Genomic DNA, 19,309 nt, shown 5'->3' on the forward strand with positions numbered 1-19,309 from the left:
CATTAAATCTATTTTGTTTTTCAAAGGGCTGGCTGAACAACCGTATACCTGCTGAAGCTGACATTCTCCAAGGGCTGTTTGACAAGATCTTTGATGACATCTACAACTATGCCTCAGTCAGCTTAGAGTCAAAGATGGAGGTCTTGCAGTGCAACCAGATAAGACAGGTAAATGATTCCTCTGTGTATCATTTATATGGTGAAGTTGGTACTTTTAATAACACACTTTTTCTGTTACTCAAATACTTAGTTAAACTTACAAGTAAAATCACTCACCTGAAGATCTTAAAATGTAATTATATGGCATGATAAAAAACTGCAAGATGATCACTTTTTTTCTTGATGCAGCACACATATAATTATGTATAGTTTTATCTTTCAAAAATTATTTTTAAGGTTCCTTTTGCATTTTTTTCCCCTTTAACTAACTAAATTTTTAAAGCTTAATTCTCTTTTTCTCTCTCAACCATCTCTGTAGACCTGTGACTTGTTGGAGGGGCTGATCATACATGCTATTGACCATGACAAGGCTCACTACAGTGCCAACCACCTGGAGAGAATCTTCATCTTTGCCTTGATGTGGAGCATTGGAGCTCTACTGGAGCTGGAAGACAGAGCCAAGATGGAAGAGTTCTTAAAGTCACATGAAAGCCACCTTGACTTGCCACCAGTCAAAGGAGAAGAGACCATCTTTGAATATGTGGTCAGTGCTTCAGGTAGGAGATTTCAGTCAAAATTAGTTACACAGCTCATTTGAGGAAAATGCTTGTACTGGTAAAAAAAAAACTCCGTCAGAAGTAATACATGGACCTTGAAAAATATGTTATTAGGATTCCCCATAGGGGAATACTATTGTTTTTGGTATTATTATTATTATTATTATTATTCTTTCGACGCGTTTTTTTTCGCAAAAAATCTGAAATAATTTATATAGGTAGCCTATGGTAAGAATATGCTATAGACCCAGTTTTAGTGACCTTGACCTACTTTTCAAGGTCACAGGAGCTTTTAAAGGCAAATTTTGTAAAATTTGAAATTGCCATTAGACCTAAAGTATAAGCCCTGTGGCTAAGGGGCTCATGGCAAATGATACTGAGCCAAGTCCACAGATAATGACCTACTTTTATGCAAGTAGGTCAAGGTCAAGGTCGCTAATGGCCAAACGGGCTCAAAAAAGGTTTGTTTCCGAGATCTCAAAAACCGGAAGACCCAGAGCCCCAATCATAGTAGCAAATGATGCCCTATATATTTATCTAAGGTTAGCCGTACTTTGGTAGCGACTGCCTAATTACTTTTTTTAATATAGATTTTTAAAAATTTATGACATTGCAGAAATCGTGACTTTGGCAATTTCTCCATGAAACACTGGTTTTTGGTCATAGCATGCTATAGTAAACTACCCCAAACATATACCCAAAACCCCCAAATCAAATGTCAAATTTGACCTTGACCCTCATTTTCAAGGTCATTCGGCTATTTCATGGAGAAATATTGAAGTGGGCTAAAAGTGATGTTTTGTTGACCCCCCCCTTAATTCGCACATGCTCTTTCAGAATATGGGGTCAAATTTACCCCATGACCTTCACATGACCTTGTAAGAGCATTTCAACACCTATTTTGCAGGGGAATCCTTTGCCACTGGCTTTAGCCAGTTGCAGTCTAGTTGTATTTAATACTTGTTTTTTTGCATGGACTGCATGTTGATTTAGTGGTTAAATGAAACAGTGTTAGTATTAACACCAGATGTTAAATCCTGGGATCTACTACACATATTTCTATCCATACTCTAGGTGAATGGGAGCACTGGTTACTGCGAGTGGAGGAATATGTGTATTCCTCAGAGTTTGTGCCAGAATTCTCCTCCATCCTTGTCCCCAATGTAGACAATGTCAGGACCAGCTTTCTGATAGAGACTATTTCAAAGCAGAGTAAAGTGAGTACATGTTCTTACACCTTTTGAATATTTGCTCAGGAAAAGAGTCTGCATTTGAATGCTGTTATGATGGTTTCTAATATTGTACAAACTGTGCATCAGGAATAGCCTGTAACTGATACACTTGCCCAAAACATTGTTGGGCACTTAAAACATTATTTATTGCAGACCAATGCTTAATACTCCCTTTATTCCTTAATTTCAAGTAATGAAATAAGTTACATTTCCATTATAACATTATTTATTTCAGATCAACACTTAATATTTGGTTTATTCCTTAATGTCAGGGAATTAAATTAGTCGCATTTAATCTGTATATTTCCTAAATATATTAGCAATTTATTTACATGTTTTTTTTTCCTTTTGTAGGCTGTGTTGTTGATTGGTGAGCAGGGTACAGCCAAGACTGTGATGATCCAGGGTTATATGGCCACCTATGATCCTGACCAACACCTCAGCAAGAGCTTCAACTTCTCATCAGCTTCAACACCTATGATGTTCCAGGTGAGGACATGGAACTTTTTAGTGGAAAGCAAATTGATTATAATTTGCTTCTGTGTCAAATCTTTGCCTTATTGCATCACAGAACCTTTGCAAAATTTTGTTCCTATATGCTGTTGATGGAGTTGGCCCTGACAGTTGAACACCACCATACACCACAGTATCAATAACTTGCTGTACAGCAGCACTGGTCCTAATATTTAACAATATTGGTACAAATTCTATTCAAAGTAGACTAAAAAAAAAACAAATAACATGATTGAATATTAAGAGAAATTTTTCTGAAAATGTGACATTTTGTGTTTAATAAATTTAAACCTATTGTGCTTTAACTGAAATTGGTATATCTGATATCATAATAAATCTTAGATGAACTGTGTATTTAAGTTTTACCATTTCCTAAATTTTCATAAACCTAAAAAAAAGTAAAAAACAAAAATATTCATAAGATATAAATATAGTACCTTTCCTTTTTGTCACTTAAAAGCTCAACTGTAGAATCGACCCAAACAAGGCTGTCATCTAACAGGACCCTAGGTTTCTGCAGTTGCAATGACAGCTTCACTGCAGGCTCAAGTGCATCCTGAATTAAACAGCATGATAGTCTAAGTGTATGAAATCGAATATCAGTTATCAAAAAACATGAATGGTATACAGGCAATGATAGCAATGACTGAAAGCTATATTAAGGTTCAAAAATTAAAGTTTGAATACAATATTTTAACTTCTCCAAACATTAATTATAATTTTGGATAAAAATATTAAAGAATAAAAAACCAACTTCAATGAATGCCATGAGCTGCTTGTCCATCAGCAACTTCAGAAGTCCTCCTGCCTTAGGGTTTTCATGGCCAACAGTGGAAAGGTGTGCCTCAAGAGCAATTTAGGACTTGAGAAGAGCAAGAATTCCTCTCAAATTAGTGTGGAAGCCACCGTGTTCCTGTCACCTGTGGAGGATAGACACCAGACTTTACTGCCTCAATAGCTCTTTTAAGCCCCTGTTTGTTTTTGTATTATATAGAAGTAATACAAGCCAATGAGGAGGGTCATCAATTTATCATACAGTTTGAGAGGCTTGACCACATCTCTGAATCCCAATTCTAGGTGATGGCACAAACAATGTACATTTACAATCTCACTGTTTATGTTATCCTTCAACAATGTTGATAGTCCAGAGCGAGCACCGACCAGTTTGTCTGCAAATATAAAGGGAAACTTTAGTTTTAACAAGGTTACTTCTGTTTGCAAATTAAAGTAAGATGTCCTTTATTCCCTTTATATGAATGAAAGAAAATTTATAAACAACAAAAAAGTTATCATGTTTCTTTAAACTGAAACTAAATTATTTATTTACCTTTGTCAGTTTGATTCTTCTGAAGTACTTCTGTTCAATCAAGTGTTCATACAGGTCTTGGGATTTTGTAGACTTGGATGAACTTATATCCAAAAACCTTTCAGAGACATTTCTTTTAAAACAAGTCCTGATATAAACAGTTTCTTGTTCATTGCCCGCAATGTCTGTGCTTCCATCCATCAAAAATGAAAAAAAAAAAGGGCATTCATTCAACAATTTTCTAGTTGATGCGTGCTCCGTTTGTGCAATACTGTTTACAAATGATGCAGCAGCCCTGTTATTCATGTGTGTTGTCCCTAAGTCCAAGTTTTTAGCAATGTCAAGCTTGCAAAGCCAGGTGAAATCTGTCGGTGGCCTGTTATGTTTCGCAATGGCATGCGCATTACGAAATGTTTACCCTTAGACGATCTCTTTCTGCTGTCTGAAGTTTAAACAGGGTCTGCCCAGCCTGTGACCAGGTTTTCTCTCTGTACGTTTTCTTTTTGTTCATGAAAAAACTGTGGGCCTTAACTTGCCCCTTAGCAGACTTGTGGTCATTCACTGTGGACGTACAAAAATTGTCAGAGCCCACAATGAAGACTTTTGACTTCTGCTGCTGGTAGCCCTTGCTGTAATACTCTTGGCACTCGGAACAGAACATTTTTTTCAGCTCAGGGTTGTATGTCAGCCATGGCCTACATTCTCTTCATTTGTCACTGAATTTCCGTTCAACTCGTTTCTTTTCATATTCTTTTTGTTTCTGACTTTTCTCTTCCTCGTTTGTCTTGATGTATTTTACAGAGGACCATAGAGAGCTATGTGGACAAGCGTATGGGCAGTACCTATGGTCCCCCAGGTGGTAGGAAGATGACAGTGTTTGTAGATGATGTCAATATGCCTATCATCAATGAGTGGGGAGATCAGGTGAGGGGCAGGTTTTTGTGTGCTTTTTATTAAAATTGAATTTGGTACTTTAAGACTTTTCTAAGATCTTCATCATTGATATGCTGATATCTTGGAATATTAAAAAGTGAACTTTAAGATGATAAATTTTAGTAATATTAATAAATAATATTTTTTGAAGCCTAAAATCCCATAAAGTTCAGAAGATTTTGCAATGTTTAAACAAAAACATATTCAAGACTAGAGCATATTTAATTGATTGCACTGCCTAAATATATTTAAGGGACATTAATAGGAAAGTTATGTACGTTAAAGTTAAACAATTGTCAGTAACCAGTATCAATGTAACACAACAGGTGACCAACGAGATCACGCGTCAGATGATGGAGATGCATGGTATGTACAGCCTGGAGAAACCAGGAGACTTCACCCATATTGTGGATGTCCAGTTCATTGCTGCCATGATCCAGCCAGGAGGAGGGAGAAATGATATACCACAGAGACTAAAGAGACAGTTCTCTATCTTCAACTGCACACTGCCATCAAATAACTCTATTGATAAGATATTTGGTAAGTCAGGACCCAAGTGATCTGTGCAATTTGATGCAGTAAGAAGCTTGAAATGATGGTCATTAAATACAGCATTATGAAATGAATGTATAAATGATGCTCTAAAATTGAGAGCATGGTTTGTGTTGTATGTGCCTTTGAAAATGAAACTCTTCAGAAAAGCACCAGAAAAATAATTGTGTAAGTTGATTTATTTTACTGTTACCAGGATTGTTATAATAACATAATGATATGGCATGCCGTGTTCCAGGTATCATTGGTGAGGGTTACTTCTGTTCCACCAGGTTTTGCCCAGAGGTTGTGGAACTGATCAAACAACTGGTGCCAGCCACTAGAATATTATGGCAGCAAACCAAGGTGAGGGCAGACGAAATTTATAAGTTGGTTAGAAGCTTATAGTCTTACTAAAATGTCATGATCTGCATGGCACATTTGACACATTGTTCAAGTTAAAGCAGACCTTTAAACTAACACACTAAGAGAGATTGTTTACACTCTGCATGCTTGGGGGGTAAAATTGCAAACTTTTGTACCATTTTCTGGGGTCTTTCCATAATCTAGGGTCAGAGTCTACACTTTTCCTTTTAATGATATTTTTAGGTGAAAATGCTGCCTACACCTGCCAAGTTCCACTACATCTTCAACCTGCGTGATCTGTCCCGTATCTGGCAAGGCTTGTTGACCATAAAGGGAGATGAGTGTGCCTCCTCCAGTGTCCTCATGGCACTCTGGAAAAATGAATGTTACAGGGTGATAGCTGACAGGTGACTGTTCTATTTTGTCATAGGGTCAATTCTGAGGATATTTTCCTTTCTGTTTCTGTCTTTGCATATATGCGGGGTATATACTAGTACTTGAAGCAGTGCTTAGAGTCTATTAATTTATCTAGAAATTTTGCTTAACAGGATCAGGCATTTTTATTCAGATTACCTAGAAAGGTGGGTAATGAGCATTTCATGTAATTGAAACAATTTTTTTTAATTTTACTAAAATTTAGTTAATTTAAATAGTCTATACTGATTGAAAGGTGATAGATGTGAAGACAGTTTTACTTTTAGAATTAAAAACTTCAGCATTATGTAAATGTTTGTGCGTTTTCCTTTAGATTTACCAATGAAGATGACAAGAAGTGGTTTGAAGAAGCAGTGATTCGTGTAGCCAAGGAACATGTGGGTGAGGAATACGCAGAGATGGTGAAGGCGACACATTACTTTGTGGACTTCCTGAGAGATGCCCCAGAACCAACTGGAGAAGAACCAGAAGATGCTGAAATAGAGACACCTAAACTTTATGAACCAGTCAGTGAAGCAAAATATTAAACACATTTCTCATTCTGCACTGTTTGCAGGAATTTTGATTACATTCAAAAGAAAGTATTGCCTTACATGCATGTTATAGCTCGCTCTTTGTTAGATACTCAGGACATTTTATTTATTTATTTATTTTATTTATTATTTTTTTTAGTGTCAGAATTACCTGTAGTCTTAAGTATCAGGTATTAGATTTTTAACTGTTACATTAGCCTCCACAGTTTCCTCCAGTGGTGATCACATCAATTACTTTTATTTAATTGTGACTATATTTACTCAATAAAGAGGGTTTTGTCTTAGATCCCCAGCTTTGAAGAGTTAAAGGAGCGTCTCCAGTTCTTTGTTGCCAACTACAATGAGACCATTCGAGGAGCCCACATGGATTTGGTGTTCTTCCAGGATGCCATGGTGCATTTGATTGTGGTAAGTGTATCAGAATACAGGGTTGTCATCCTATGTACTTCCCTTGAAGACAAAGATATGAAATTAAGACTGAGGGAAAGTTAATGCAAATAGTTCCCATTATGGCATCAACTGGTACATGTTCATATTTAGAAAATGAAAAACTACAATGCATCTCCATGTTTTAGATTTCCCGTATTATCCGTACTCCTCGTGGTAATGCCCTCTTGGTTGGAGTAGGAGGCTCAGGAAAACAGTCCCTTACAAGGCTGGCCTCATTTATTGCTGGGTACAAGATCTACCAGATAACTCTCACAAGGTTTGTGGAATCATCAACATAACTTGTCCTTTGCTTATGAGTAATTCACACATAATAAGTAGCAAGTGTATTTTTTTGGCATCAAAATTAATTATTTTAGAAATTGTCTAAGAATTTTTAATGCTTGCCTGTGCCCAAGGACTACGAAATGACCAATATTATCAGATGTATCTGATATATCACTAAATAGATTTATCTTATACATTACTATTAGATTGCTCTTAGTTATGTACATTGTTATTAGCTGTGTTGTTATCCTGGTCTTTGATGTTTCAGGACATACAATGTGAGCAACTTGATGGATGACTTAAAATACCTGTACAATGTTGCTGGGGCTGAAGGAAATGGGATCACATTTATATTCACAGATAATGAGATAAAGGATGAGGCTTTCTTGGAGTACATGAATAATGTGTTGAGCTCAGGAGAGGTAGGATTGTAACTGGATGTTAACTATATATACCTAACTATATTTTTTAACTTCATGAAGAGGCCTTTTCTTCAGCATCTCCCAAAACTAAGAAAAAAACTTATTTTTTTTTTCTTTAATTGCACATAAAGCTGACAGAATTAATTTATGAAACATTTTATAAAGGTTGGATAATTTTGTTGATGCAAAGAGTTTTATAAATTGATTGTTACATTTGCTTTATTATTGTACTTTCTCAAAAAATGTTCATATCTGTAGTTGATTCCCTAAATTTTATCATAATGGAAGGTGTTCCTCAAACTTATAAATTGGCAATAAAGTCACAACAGCACCTTCTTCATAAAATGCAAGAACTTATAAATTTATTTATTTTGTAGGTCTCCAACCTCTTTGCTAGAGATGAGATGGATGAGATTACCCAAGAGCTTATTCCAGTAATGAAGAAAGAACACCCACGGAGACCTCCAACTCAGGAAAACTTATATGATTATTTCATCTCCAGAGCAAGAAATAATCTCCATGTTGTACTTTGTTTTTCACCAGTAAGTGAATGATCATGTGTTGTCAGCAAACAATTTCATAGACTATGTAGCTTTTTTAGGTACCACTTAATAAAGGCAGTCATTTGGTTCTGGGAAACAAAAGTAATACAACCTTTTTTGTTACTGTTAAAAAGTGTGTACGGTAATTACTCAATCTTTTCAATAGGGGAAATTGTTAATTTGAAAAAAAACTGTATTTTTGAAGACGTAATAATTTTTCTTAAAATTAGAACATTCTTACTGATTGGTACGTAGCAATAAAATTAAAAAGCAGCCTACTCTATAGTTCTATTCTATGAAGAAAAGCTCCACAAATGCCATATAGAAATGTAATTTTTGTGATTATAAAATTATGTCTCAAAGTTTGATCATTTTGCCCACTGAAAAGATTAAGTCTTTACCATACTTTAAACATGTATCATAAGGATACTTCATGTATCTACTTTTTGAACTGCTTGTTCTAGGTAGGGGAGAAGTTCCGCAACCGCTCTCTCAAGTTCCCAGGTCTGATCTCAGGCTGCACCATGGACTGGTTCAGTCGCTGGCCGCGGGATGCCCTAATAGCTGTCTCCAACCACTTCCTGTCCAACTACAAGATTGTCACCACAGATGACACCAAGCAGCACCTGGTGGAGGCCATGGGGTTTGTCCATGATAATGTGGCTAACACTTGTGTGGAGTACTTCCAGAGGTGTGTTTTAGATATATTGATCTGGATTACTACAGACACACTGTATATGAGATGTGTGTTGGTTTCAACAAGACAATGAGTTTATTCTCATAAATAAATTACCTTCTTTAGAGCACTGTAAGAGAATTTGAGTTACATAAGTAAGGTGAAGTATTGTGTTGTGACAAATAAATGAAATTACTACAAATTTTTAAGGCAGATGATTTCATTTAAACTTGTAATTTCAAGGTATCGCCGTCAGACTCACGTGACTCCCAAATCTTATCTGTCCTTCATTGATGGGTACAAGTCCATCTACTCAGAGAAGTATGACCACATTGGAGAACTGGCCAACAGAATGGCCACTGGTGGGTGCCAGTATGGTGTACTAGAACAGAGAAATTGTTGCTGCAACACCGTGCCTAATGCTGAAGATGCTAACAAAGTTAAATTTGAGTGATTTTAATACCAGTGGAATATTTGTTGATGTGAACTTTGATATGTGCCTCAGAACATTAGTATCAAATTAACATTGATATTTTTCTTCATTTGATAGAAGTCATTTTGTTCATTTGTGATATCATTTATACTAGGGTTAAACAAGTTGATTGAGGCCACCCAGTCAGTAGACCAGCTGTCCAAAGACCTTAAGGAAAAGGAAAAAGAGTTGGCTGTGGCCAATGTCAAAGCTGACAAGGTATCAATGTTCAGTTATAAGAACTGAACTGCATGGTTAAAGTCATCAGTAAATAGTGCATCATCTGTGCAATAAGTTTTACAATTATGAATGTATATCTGAGTGCTCATACTTGGCAATAAAACTTAAGTGGTTTTATTTCTGCAGTAACAACAGGCAATTATCATATTAAGTCTTTTATAAATGACTTTGTTTCTGAGTCATCTTCAAAGAAATGACCATGGATGTTGGGTATTTTACAGGTGCTTGCTGAGGTGACAGTCAGTGCCCAGGAGGCAGAGAAGGTGAAAGCTTCAGTGCAGAAGGTGAAAGATAAGGCTCAGAAAATTGTAGATGAAATCAACCACGAGAAGGCCATTGCTCATGCTAAACTGGAGGATGCAAGACCTGCACTGGAAGAGGCAGAATCTGCACTTCAGGTGGGGATTTCTGAGATGGACTTTGATTTTCAGTGCTTTAATGAGTTCTTATACTCATCTTTTTGAACTGATTTGCTTTAGAAAATCAAAATCTCACAGAATGATGTGTGGTTAAAGTTGATGTGTTTGCACACAATTATTATAATTCTATTTCTGTTCCAGACCATTAAACCTGCTCATATTTCAACTGTAAGGAAGCTGGGCAAGCCACCACACTTAATTATGAGAATTATGGACTGCGTGTTGATTCTGTTCCAAAAATCTGTGGACCCTGTAACACAAGACCCTGAAAGACCTTGTGTAAAACCTTCTTGGGGAGAGTCATTGAAGGTAAAGAAACATATAGTTAGTGTTTGAAATAGAATTCAGTGTATTCATGTTAATGCTTCTGTTTCTATTTTCCAGTTTTTGTCAACGAAATTTATACCTTCCAATTTGTTCTTGATTATTAGCATATAAAAGGTGAAAATATTTTAAAGTGAGTAAAAAACCTGTTAGGTTTAACTGAAATGATGTATAAAATTACATTCTGTATCAGATATGTGTACATTCCTGCTGTGTAAGTAAAATCTTTGTATTATCCAGCTGATGAGTGGTGGTGGCTTCCTCCAAAGTTTACAGACCTTCCCTAAAGACAGCATCAATGCAGAGACTGTGGAACTGCTGCAACCCTACCTGGAAATGGAAGACTACAACTTTGACACAGCCAAGAAAGTCTGTGGTGATGTAGCTGGACTCTGCTCCTGGACAAAAGCTATGTCTTTCTTCTATGGTATCAACAAGGAGGTGTTACCTCTAAAGGTATGGCATATTGTTCCTAGGGGAGAACAGAATTCTCTTCAGTTTTGGTTGAACTTTAATGACAGTAATGTGTCAGATTGAAACTGCTGTTTTGGTTGTTTTCTCTTTTGTATTCCCTGTACTTGTATTTGTGTCGCCAGTTGATTGCTTGTAAAATTCAGTTATTATTGATAAAATAATTCAGACATATAATATTTTTGTTTTGTTTTAATGTTTTAATTGATTGTTAAAATTCATAGTGATTATTTATATTGTTATTTATTTGTGCAGAATTTTGAGTTGGTTCTGTTCACTCAGAGTAGCAGAATTATAAAGTTAAACATTTTTGGTAACATTATAATTCTGTTTGTCATTCCAGGCTAACCTTGCTGTTCAAGAGGCCAAACTAACTGTAGCCACCAAGGAGTTGAACAGTGCACAGGCACAGCTAGATGAAAAGCAGAAAGAACTGGATGCTGTACAGGCAATCTATGATGCAGCTATGAAAGAAAAGCAGGTAATTCAATTAAACTAAATTATAATGATTTCAGTTGATCTGTTTTATGGTTAGAGGTGCAATTTCCCTTCTGCTTTATATGTCTAGTTTCTCCCCCTAAACCATTGCTTGAAATTTGATTAAATGATATTTTAATGATTCTGATATCATTGAAAGGCTGTTCAACCCTAGATAAACACAAAATTCAGTGTGATTTAAAATCCAATTTTTCTTTAAAATAAATAAATCATTTACGTTCAGGAACTGCTGGATGATGCAGAAACTTGTCGTAGAAAGATGGATGCTGCGTCGGCTCTCATCAATGGTTTGGCAGGGGAGAAGGTCAGGTGGACGGCCCAGAGTAAGGAGTTCAAGTCTCAGATTGACAGGTAAAGGGATCATGATGTACTATTTCTTTGATTTGGATGGAAGTGAGATGTTAACACCTTCATTTGGTTTTTCTTATCAACTTAGATAAAATTAAAAAGCAGCCTACTCTATAGTTCTATTCTATGAAGAAAATCAAATGTAGATTTACAGTTTTGTATGCTGACTTCAGTTGCTTTTTCCTTGTCATCAATCATAACAAGTTTACTTTTCTACCATATCACAAGACACTTCAATTTTAAAGGAAGCAAGAGGTTTTTAAAAAAAGTTTTTATCATTTAGCTGTTTCTCATTTTAGCTCTAATTGTACCACCAGCGTTAGCGCTGGCGGTACACATGGTTTCGGTCCCGTCCGGATCGTTCCGCCGGCTCCGCCGGACGGCTACCGTTACCGCTTCTCCTCCTAGACGGTAAGGGCCCCCGTACCCATCTCATGGATTTAGGTCACCTATAATCTCAACTCGTTCCACGTAAAATTTGGGCTTTGTCGGTATTGGGGTCTGGGTGTGGCACTCATTGCAATGCACCCTTGTCTAAAAATGGCAAAATTAAATGCTAATTATCTACCCTACGGAAGGAGTTATGGGAAAAATTTCTATAGACGGCTTTCCAAAAGTCATATGTGTAGATTTCAAATATACCCTTGGATTTGACCTTTGACCTCTACTTCAAGGTCAAATGGGCCAAAATTTTCAAAAAAATGAAAAATTTTACGAAAAAAAATTTTTTTGCCCTGTTATTCAGACACCACACAGACTTAACCAATAATATTATTGGAAAGTGTTACCCTTCAGGTCATCTTTCATCTCCATGAATTTGGGGTCAATCGGTGCATTTTCACGGGAGTAGCGGCCATAAGATACCGAAACTGAAAACTGTCTCTAATTCGGGAACCGTTAATGCTAGAGACCCATTCTTTTTTGCATTTTGTAGAGCATGTAAAGCCCAACACTGGAGGTGGTCTCGGTTTTTTTGTATTCCATACGGTTTTCGAGTTACGCTGTATCAAAAAGTACATATTGGTGGTAAAAGCAAAATGTGCAGTACGGTAATGGATAATAAATTTTGAACTCTGGAAAAATAAAACATAAGGCTTGGCAAAGCTGACAACTTGTGTTCAAAAATGACATTATTTCATCAAATTTGAACTTCTGAAACTTCAGAGCACCTCCTATTTCAAGAATTTTGACCAAAATGACATTTTCTTTATTTTAATTAATTTTTTCTGTACGAAATTTAAGGCACATTATGGTAACTCCAAAATTATAACATCTAGTCCCTTATATCTCCAAAACTGGCAGAGATAGGTCCATACTTACTATTGAAGTTGAATAGGAAGTCATATACTGGCAATCTTACTATGACCTTGAAATTGACCTTTGACCTACTTTTCACCATGAACTGAACTTTGCAAATTTTTCTTCCCTTTTATCTCCAAAACTGGCAGAGATAGGTCCATAGTTACTATTGAACTTGAATAGGAAGTCATATACTGGCAATCTAAATGTGACCTTAAAATTGACCTTTGACCTACTTTACACCATGAACTGAATTTTGCAAATTTTGCTTTCCTTTTATCTCCAAAACTGGCTGAGATAGGTCCGTAGTTACTATTGAACTTGAATAGGAAGTCATATACTGGCAATCTAAATGTGACCTTAAAATTGACCTTTGACCTACTTTTCACCATAAACTGAACTTTGCAAATTTTGCTTCCCTTTTATCTCCAAAACTGGCAGAGATAGGTCCATAGTTACTATTGAACTTGAATAGGAAGTCATATACTGGCAATCTAAATGTGACCTTGAAATTGACCTTTGACCTACCTTTCACCATGAACTGAACTTTGCAAACTTTTCTTCCCTTTTATCTCCAAAACTGGCTGAGATAGGTCCGTAGTTACTATTGAACTTGAATAGGAAGTCATATACTGGCAATCTATATGTGACATTAAAATTGACCTTTGACCTACTTTTCACCATGAACTGAATTTTGCAAATTTTGCTTTCCTTTTATCTCCAAAACTGGCTGAGATAGGTCCGTAGTTACTATTGAACTTGAATAGGAAGTCATATACTGGCAATCTAAATGTGACCTTAAAATTGACCTTTGACCTACTTTTCACCATAAACTGAACTTTGCAAATTTTTCTTCCTTTTTATCTCCAAAACTGGCAGAGATAGGTCCGTAGTTACTATTGAAGTTGAATAGGAAGTCATATACTGGCAATCTAAATGTGACCTTTAAATTGACCTTTGACCTACTTTACACCATGAACTGAATTTTGCAAATTTTGCTTTCCTTTTATCTCCAAAACTGGCTGAGATAGGTCCGTAGTTACTATTGAACTTGAATAGGAAGTCATATACTGGCAATCTAAATGTGACCTTAAAATTGACCTTTGACCTACTTTTCACCATAAACTGAACTTTGCAAATTTTGCTTCCCTTTTATCTCCAAAACTGGCAGAGATAGGTCCATAGTTACTATTGAACTTGAATAGGAAGTCATATACTGGCAATCTAAATGTGACCTTGAAATTGACCTTTGACCTACCTTTCACCATGAACTGAACTTTGCAAACTTTTCTTCCCTTTTATCTCCAAAACTGGCTGAGATAGGTCCATAGTTACTATTGAACTTGAAAAGGAAATCATATACTGGCAATCTAAATATGACCTTAAAATTGACCTTTGACCTACTTTACACCATGAACTGAATTTTGCAAATTTTGCTTTCCTTTTATCTCCAAAACTGGCTGAGATAGGTCCGTTGTTACTATTGAACTTGAATAGGAAGTCATATACTGGCAATCTAAATGTGACCTTAAAATTGACCTTTGACCTACTTTTCACCATAAACTGAACTTTGCAAATTTTGCTTCCCTTTTATCTCCAAAACTGGCAGAGATAGGTCCATAGTTACTATTGAACTTGAATAGGAAGTCATATACTGGCAATCTAAATGTGACATTAAAATTGACCTTTGTCCTACTTTTATCCATAAACTGAACTTTGCAAATTTTGCTTCCCTTTTATCTCCAAAACTGGCAGAGATAGGTCCATAGTTACTATTGAACTTGAATAGGAAGTCATATACTGGCATTATAAATGTGACATTAAAATTGACCTTTGTCCTACTTTTATCCATAAACTGAACTTTGCAAATTTTGCTTCCCTTTTATCTCCAAAACTGGCAGAGATAGGTCCATAGATACTATTGAACTTGAATAGAAAGTCATATACTGGCAATCTAAATGTGACCTTGAAATTGACCTTTGACCTACTTTTCAACATGAACTGAATTTTGCAAATTTTGCTTCCCTTTTATCTCCAAAACTGGCTGAGATAGGTCCATAGTTACTATTGAAGTTGAATAGGAAGTCCTATACTGGCAATCTAAGTGTGACCTTGAAATTGACCTTTGACCTACTTTTTATCATGAACTGAACTCTGCTAATTTCTTTCTCTTTTAACTTCAAACTTGACAGAGATAGGTCCATAGTTACTCTTGAGCTTGAATAGGAAGTCATATACTGGCAATTTACTGTGACCTTGAAATTGACCCTTGACCTACCTTACGAAGAACTTAAATTTGATTGTACCATATATATTTTTTGCAATAGTTTAAAAATTCTTGTTGATTGCATTTTTACAGGTTGTCAAGCACAAAACTGGTGGCTGTGTCCCTTATTTTGTGTATGTGGGGGTCTATACAAATGCGTTTTCTCCAGCTGGTGGTACAATATTTGGAGGCAGTATCGCCTCTCTGATCCTCTAGTTTTTAATCCTAATTTAATGCACTATGTTATTAACTGTTTTATTTTCACATTTCAACCTTAAGGCTTTTTATAAGGCTTTTATTATTTCTACTAGTGTTTTGCACTGAGATCACTTTTAAAAACTCAGACAGAATTCAATTTCTGATATATATTTTACATATATATCATTATGTTAGCTGAATAAAATTTATTATCAACCGTTATTGAACATTCCAGATTGGTTGGTGATGTTCTACTGTGCACTGGGTTCCTGTCATATGCTGGTCCATTCAACCAAGAGTTCAGAACCACACTGAGGAACAACTGGCAGTCTGAGATGATGAAACGTAGAATTCCTTTTACCACTGACCTCAACATCACAGATATGTTGGTGGACAACGCTACAGTAAGGATGCTTGACTAGCAAAGAGAAATGATTTGATGATTGATTTACTTAGAAAAAAGATATTGTCTTGTTTTAAAATTGTAGTTTACTTTCTTTCATTTTACAGTCATTCTTTGCTAGTGGTGCACTGCGGGGGGACCATAACAAGAATGTAATTTAAATTTAGATAGCCGACCAAATTCTCATGACATCGTTGTGTATGTTTCAATAACAAATCAAAGAAGCTGCATGAGCAAGGAGGATGTTGTTATAAAAGCAAAAAAAGAGAAAAAGCAGAAAATATATCGAAATTACCCTCAAAATGGCGTCCTTTTTTGTGGAATTTCGACCCTACCTCTATTTAGGAACAGTTTGTTTAGGGTTTGAATGAATTATTGAAGCAGGGAATACACCTACTGCAAGAAGATATAATAAACAGAATGTGCAAATGGTTATTTAAATAAAAATTTATTTGAAGTCACTGAAAAATGATCACAAAATTAGCTTAACTTACGATACATGCGGTGTCCCACCCCGATGAAAATTTCATCTAATCCTATCTTTCCGTATTAAAACTGTTAAATCGTCCAAAATAGTATGTCGGTTAGTTTGTGTCACGAAATCCATGATAATATCAGTTTTCTTAAGAATTTCACATTTATTGCTCAGCAAGGTCGATTTTTCTTCACCGCGTCCCAATATAACGTTCGCAACGCTGAAACTTCAGAGATCGATTCTTATCAGACGACTTTAAAATGCCGCGTGAAAATTATACATCGATAGCGATCTTCTTCCATACTCACTAACTGATGACGTCTTACACACGAATGGCTTCTTTTGCACACTAAAAAAACCAGCTCAAACTGGCGGGTGGCCCATTCTGATAACACGTCACGCAATGACGCTGTCGAGATAGGATACAGGGCACAGGTGTAATTCCCTCGATTTAACCGTCACAGGATTGTTTATTGGGATCTTCTTTGTATGAAGGTGAGAAATAATGAGTTTCGTTTCATTTTTCTTCAATTGTTTCAACATATTTGTGTACCGATTGATTTTTACCATTCTATAAGTAGGGTGACTTCGTCTGAACTTTCGTTTTGCGTCTGTGTCACATGGGGGACTAAAGGTCGGGGTCCGCCATATAGATAAACGTCCCAATAAAATATTCGCCCCGATAGATACGTCTCTATACATACACGTCTCAATAGATTTACGTCTCGTTAAATTTACGTTCCGATAGATCCACCAACAGATTCCTATAAACCCACGTATCTTTAGATCCAGGTACCGCTAGATCCATCTATCTGACATCGTGATCGGCTAAAAGGCCCATATCAACTTGCGTTGTGAAATTTAGAACACATTTTTATGTTCTTTTTTGTTTTGTTTTGTTTAGAACACATTTACATGTAAATTCAGAACACTTTTTACGTGTTCGAATGTTGCATTTTGAGAACGCTTTAAACAGTGTTCTGACGCTAGAACAGTAATTAAGCGTTGTGAAATATAGAACACACTTTTGTTCTTTTTATGTTCTTTCACTGAGTATTGTGTGAAAACGATCTAGTAGAATAATATATTGCTGACTGCGTACTGCCGTTTTAAAGAAGTGCATTTTATGTACTGAGTAGTATACCAACCATTTCGAGCAATAGTGTAGGCCTACCTGTAATGGATCTATCGGTATTTGGATCTAAAAATACGTGGATCTATAGGTATGCGGATTTAAAGGACGTGGGTTTATGAGGACGTCATATCTATAGGAACGCAAATATATAGGACAGCAGAAAAAAATCGGATCTATCGGTATTTAAATCTAAAAAGACGTTTTTTCCGTTTTTCCTTTATGTATCTATCGGTAACGGGAGTATAGAGACGTGTAATATTTTGGGACTAAATTTTATCCGTACGTACCCTAAAGGTCATATTGAACATGGTGACGCGGTGATAACGTATTCATGTTCTCTTGTTCTCGAAAACTCAACCATCGAAATTGAATTACTTTTTTTTTAGTTTTGTCTTAAATTAAGCTGCTACACTGTATTCCGTGCGTTTAAAATTTAACCGTCTGTAAAAACAGCAATAATGGATTACTAGCAACACTTACGTTACGCAATGAAGCACCGAAAATGGGTGAAGAAAATGTGTCTCAGTAATGCGTGTTTGCCACTCATAATGCACTGTACTTTGTTTGAATAAGCAATAAACTATTTGTGATCTTAGGTTATCCATTGTTCGTTATCAGAGTTAACAGATTCTTTGTGTGATTTTTTTTCGGAATCCCAAGAGTGGATGCCTTAGTGAGCACAGAACAGATATCACCATTGGTCTACATATGTCAGGAAGAATGTTATAATTATGAACTTTGTGTTACACTGAACTTCATTTTGTTAAATTTTGTATTTAACTGAACTTTATTGTGTTAAAATAATAATAAAAAAATAATATTTCTGATAAAAAACTACAATCTGGAACATTCTTTAGATCAACTTTGTTCAGTGTGTGTCCCATATGACAGAGTTACAGTAAATAAAATATGTGCATTATTCCTCTGTGTTTGTCAATTCCATTTTAAAAGCATGTGAAAGTGGTGTGCCCCTCATGAATGAAGTGTGTATGGATAATAGCAAAAATATTGTTATTATTTACATGATTATAAAAAGTTTTTGTACCCGCGTCAATAACGTTACCGTGACCCACATATTCACCATTTTTATTAATTATGAAATGTGGATTAAATTCTTCAAAACCAGTTTTGAAGCATTGAGACAACACCCCCTTATGATTTAAACTAAAACTGAAAACATTCCATTAGACTTTCATTAGTTTGTGCAAAATATATTACCCAGGGTAACGCGTCTTGGATTTGGTGGGTATAGCTGTTCAACTCTCCTGTGTGCCCTAAAAAGGGCAGCTGCTGTTTCCCTTTTTATGAAATGATAAACTGTGATGGTGTAGCTATCACATCGCAAAATTACAGCTTCCCAGAGAAAGTTTGAAATTTTTGGTCAAATTCAACATTTTGTAACCACTAGCAAAGAATGACACTTTATGAAACTTGGTTTATTTTAAATTGTGATGTTATTAACTGAAAGTTATTTTTATCTTTGAATTTGAACTACCTAAATTAATGTATATGCTCAATACCTGTTGATTCATTATGTAAAAATGTCTATTTTGTTAGATAGGAGAGTGGAACCTTCAAGGCCTTCCCAATGATGACCTGTCTATTCAGAATGGTATCATTGTCACCAAGGCAACAAGATATCCACTACTCATTGACCCTCAGGGACAGGGCAAGAACTGGATCAAGAACAGGGAGAAAGACAGAGAACTGCAGGTTGGTCTTCCTTGTATACTGTGATTATTGTACCATCAGAGTTAGCACAGGGGGTACACGTGGTCTAGCCAAGTAGAAAATTAAAATAGTGGGTTAAAAAATTGTGTCAGTTACCTTATATGAGCTTATA

At 35.9% G+C, this 19,309-nt stretch overlaps 1 protein-coding gene across 2 annotated transcripts in view; it reads left to right on the top strand.

The window, feature by feature from the left end:
* Positions 1 to 19,309, top strand: part of LOC106178862 (dynein axonemal heavy chain 8) — a 72,317-nt gene that overhangs the window by 27,695 nt on the left and 25,313 nt on the right. The window contains exons 49-71 of one of the 2 annotated variants that reach the window (XM_087018687.1): positions 27 to 167; positions 478 to 715; positions 1,790 to 1,932; positions 2,302 to 2,436; positions 4,568 to 4,690; positions 5,026 to 5,239; positions 5,490 to 5,596; positions 5,840 to 6,003; positions 6,345 to 6,537; positions 6,850 to 6,972; positions 7,140 to 7,270; positions 7,547 to 7,700; positions 8,078 to 8,242; positions 8,707 to 8,933; positions 9,162 to 9,280; positions 9,506 to 9,609; positions 9,852 to 10,028; positions 10,191 to 10,358; positions 10,614 to 10,829; positions 11,188 to 11,325; positions 11,566 to 11,693; positions 15,689 to 15,857; positions 19,024 to 19,179. In XM_087018687.1, coding sequence (XP_086874813.1) covers positions 27 to 167; positions 478 to 715; positions 1,790 to 1,932; positions 2,302 to 2,436; positions 4,568 to 4,690; positions 5,026 to 5,239; positions 5,490 to 5,596; positions 5,840 to 6,003; positions 6,345 to 6,537; positions 6,850 to 6,972; positions 7,140 to 7,270; positions 7,547 to 7,700; positions 8,078 to 8,242; positions 8,707 to 8,933; positions 9,162 to 9,280; positions 9,506 to 9,609; positions 9,852 to 10,028; positions 10,191 to 10,358; positions 10,614 to 10,829; positions 11,188 to 11,325; positions 11,566 to 11,693; positions 15,689 to 15,857; positions 19,024 to 19,179 — 3,633 coding nt within the window. Of the gene's footprint in view, positions 1 to 26; positions 168 to 477; positions 716 to 1,789; positions 1,933 to 2,301; positions 2,437 to 4,567; positions 4,691 to 5,025; positions 5,240 to 5,489; positions 5,597 to 5,839; positions 6,004 to 6,344; positions 6,538 to 6,849; positions 6,973 to 7,139; positions 7,271 to 7,546; positions 7,701 to 8,077; positions 8,243 to 8,706; positions 8,934 to 9,161; positions 9,281 to 9,502; positions 9,610 to 9,851; positions 10,029 to 10,190; positions 10,359 to 10,613; positions 10,830 to 11,187; positions 11,326 to 11,565; positions 11,694 to 15,688; positions 15,858 to 19,023; positions 19,180 to 19,309 lie in introns of both variants that reach the window. The other variant, XM_087018686.1, reaches the window with a different exon arrangement.

The sequence above is a fragment of the Lingula anatina genome, chromosome 7 (genome assembly GCF_051362555.1).
Source record: "Lingula anatina isolate TDL-2025a chromosome 7, LinAna3.0, whole genome shotgun sequence".
Classification (NCBI taxonomy): Eukaryota; Metazoa; Brachiopoda; class Lingulata; order Lingulida; family Lingulidae; genus Lingula; species Lingula anatina.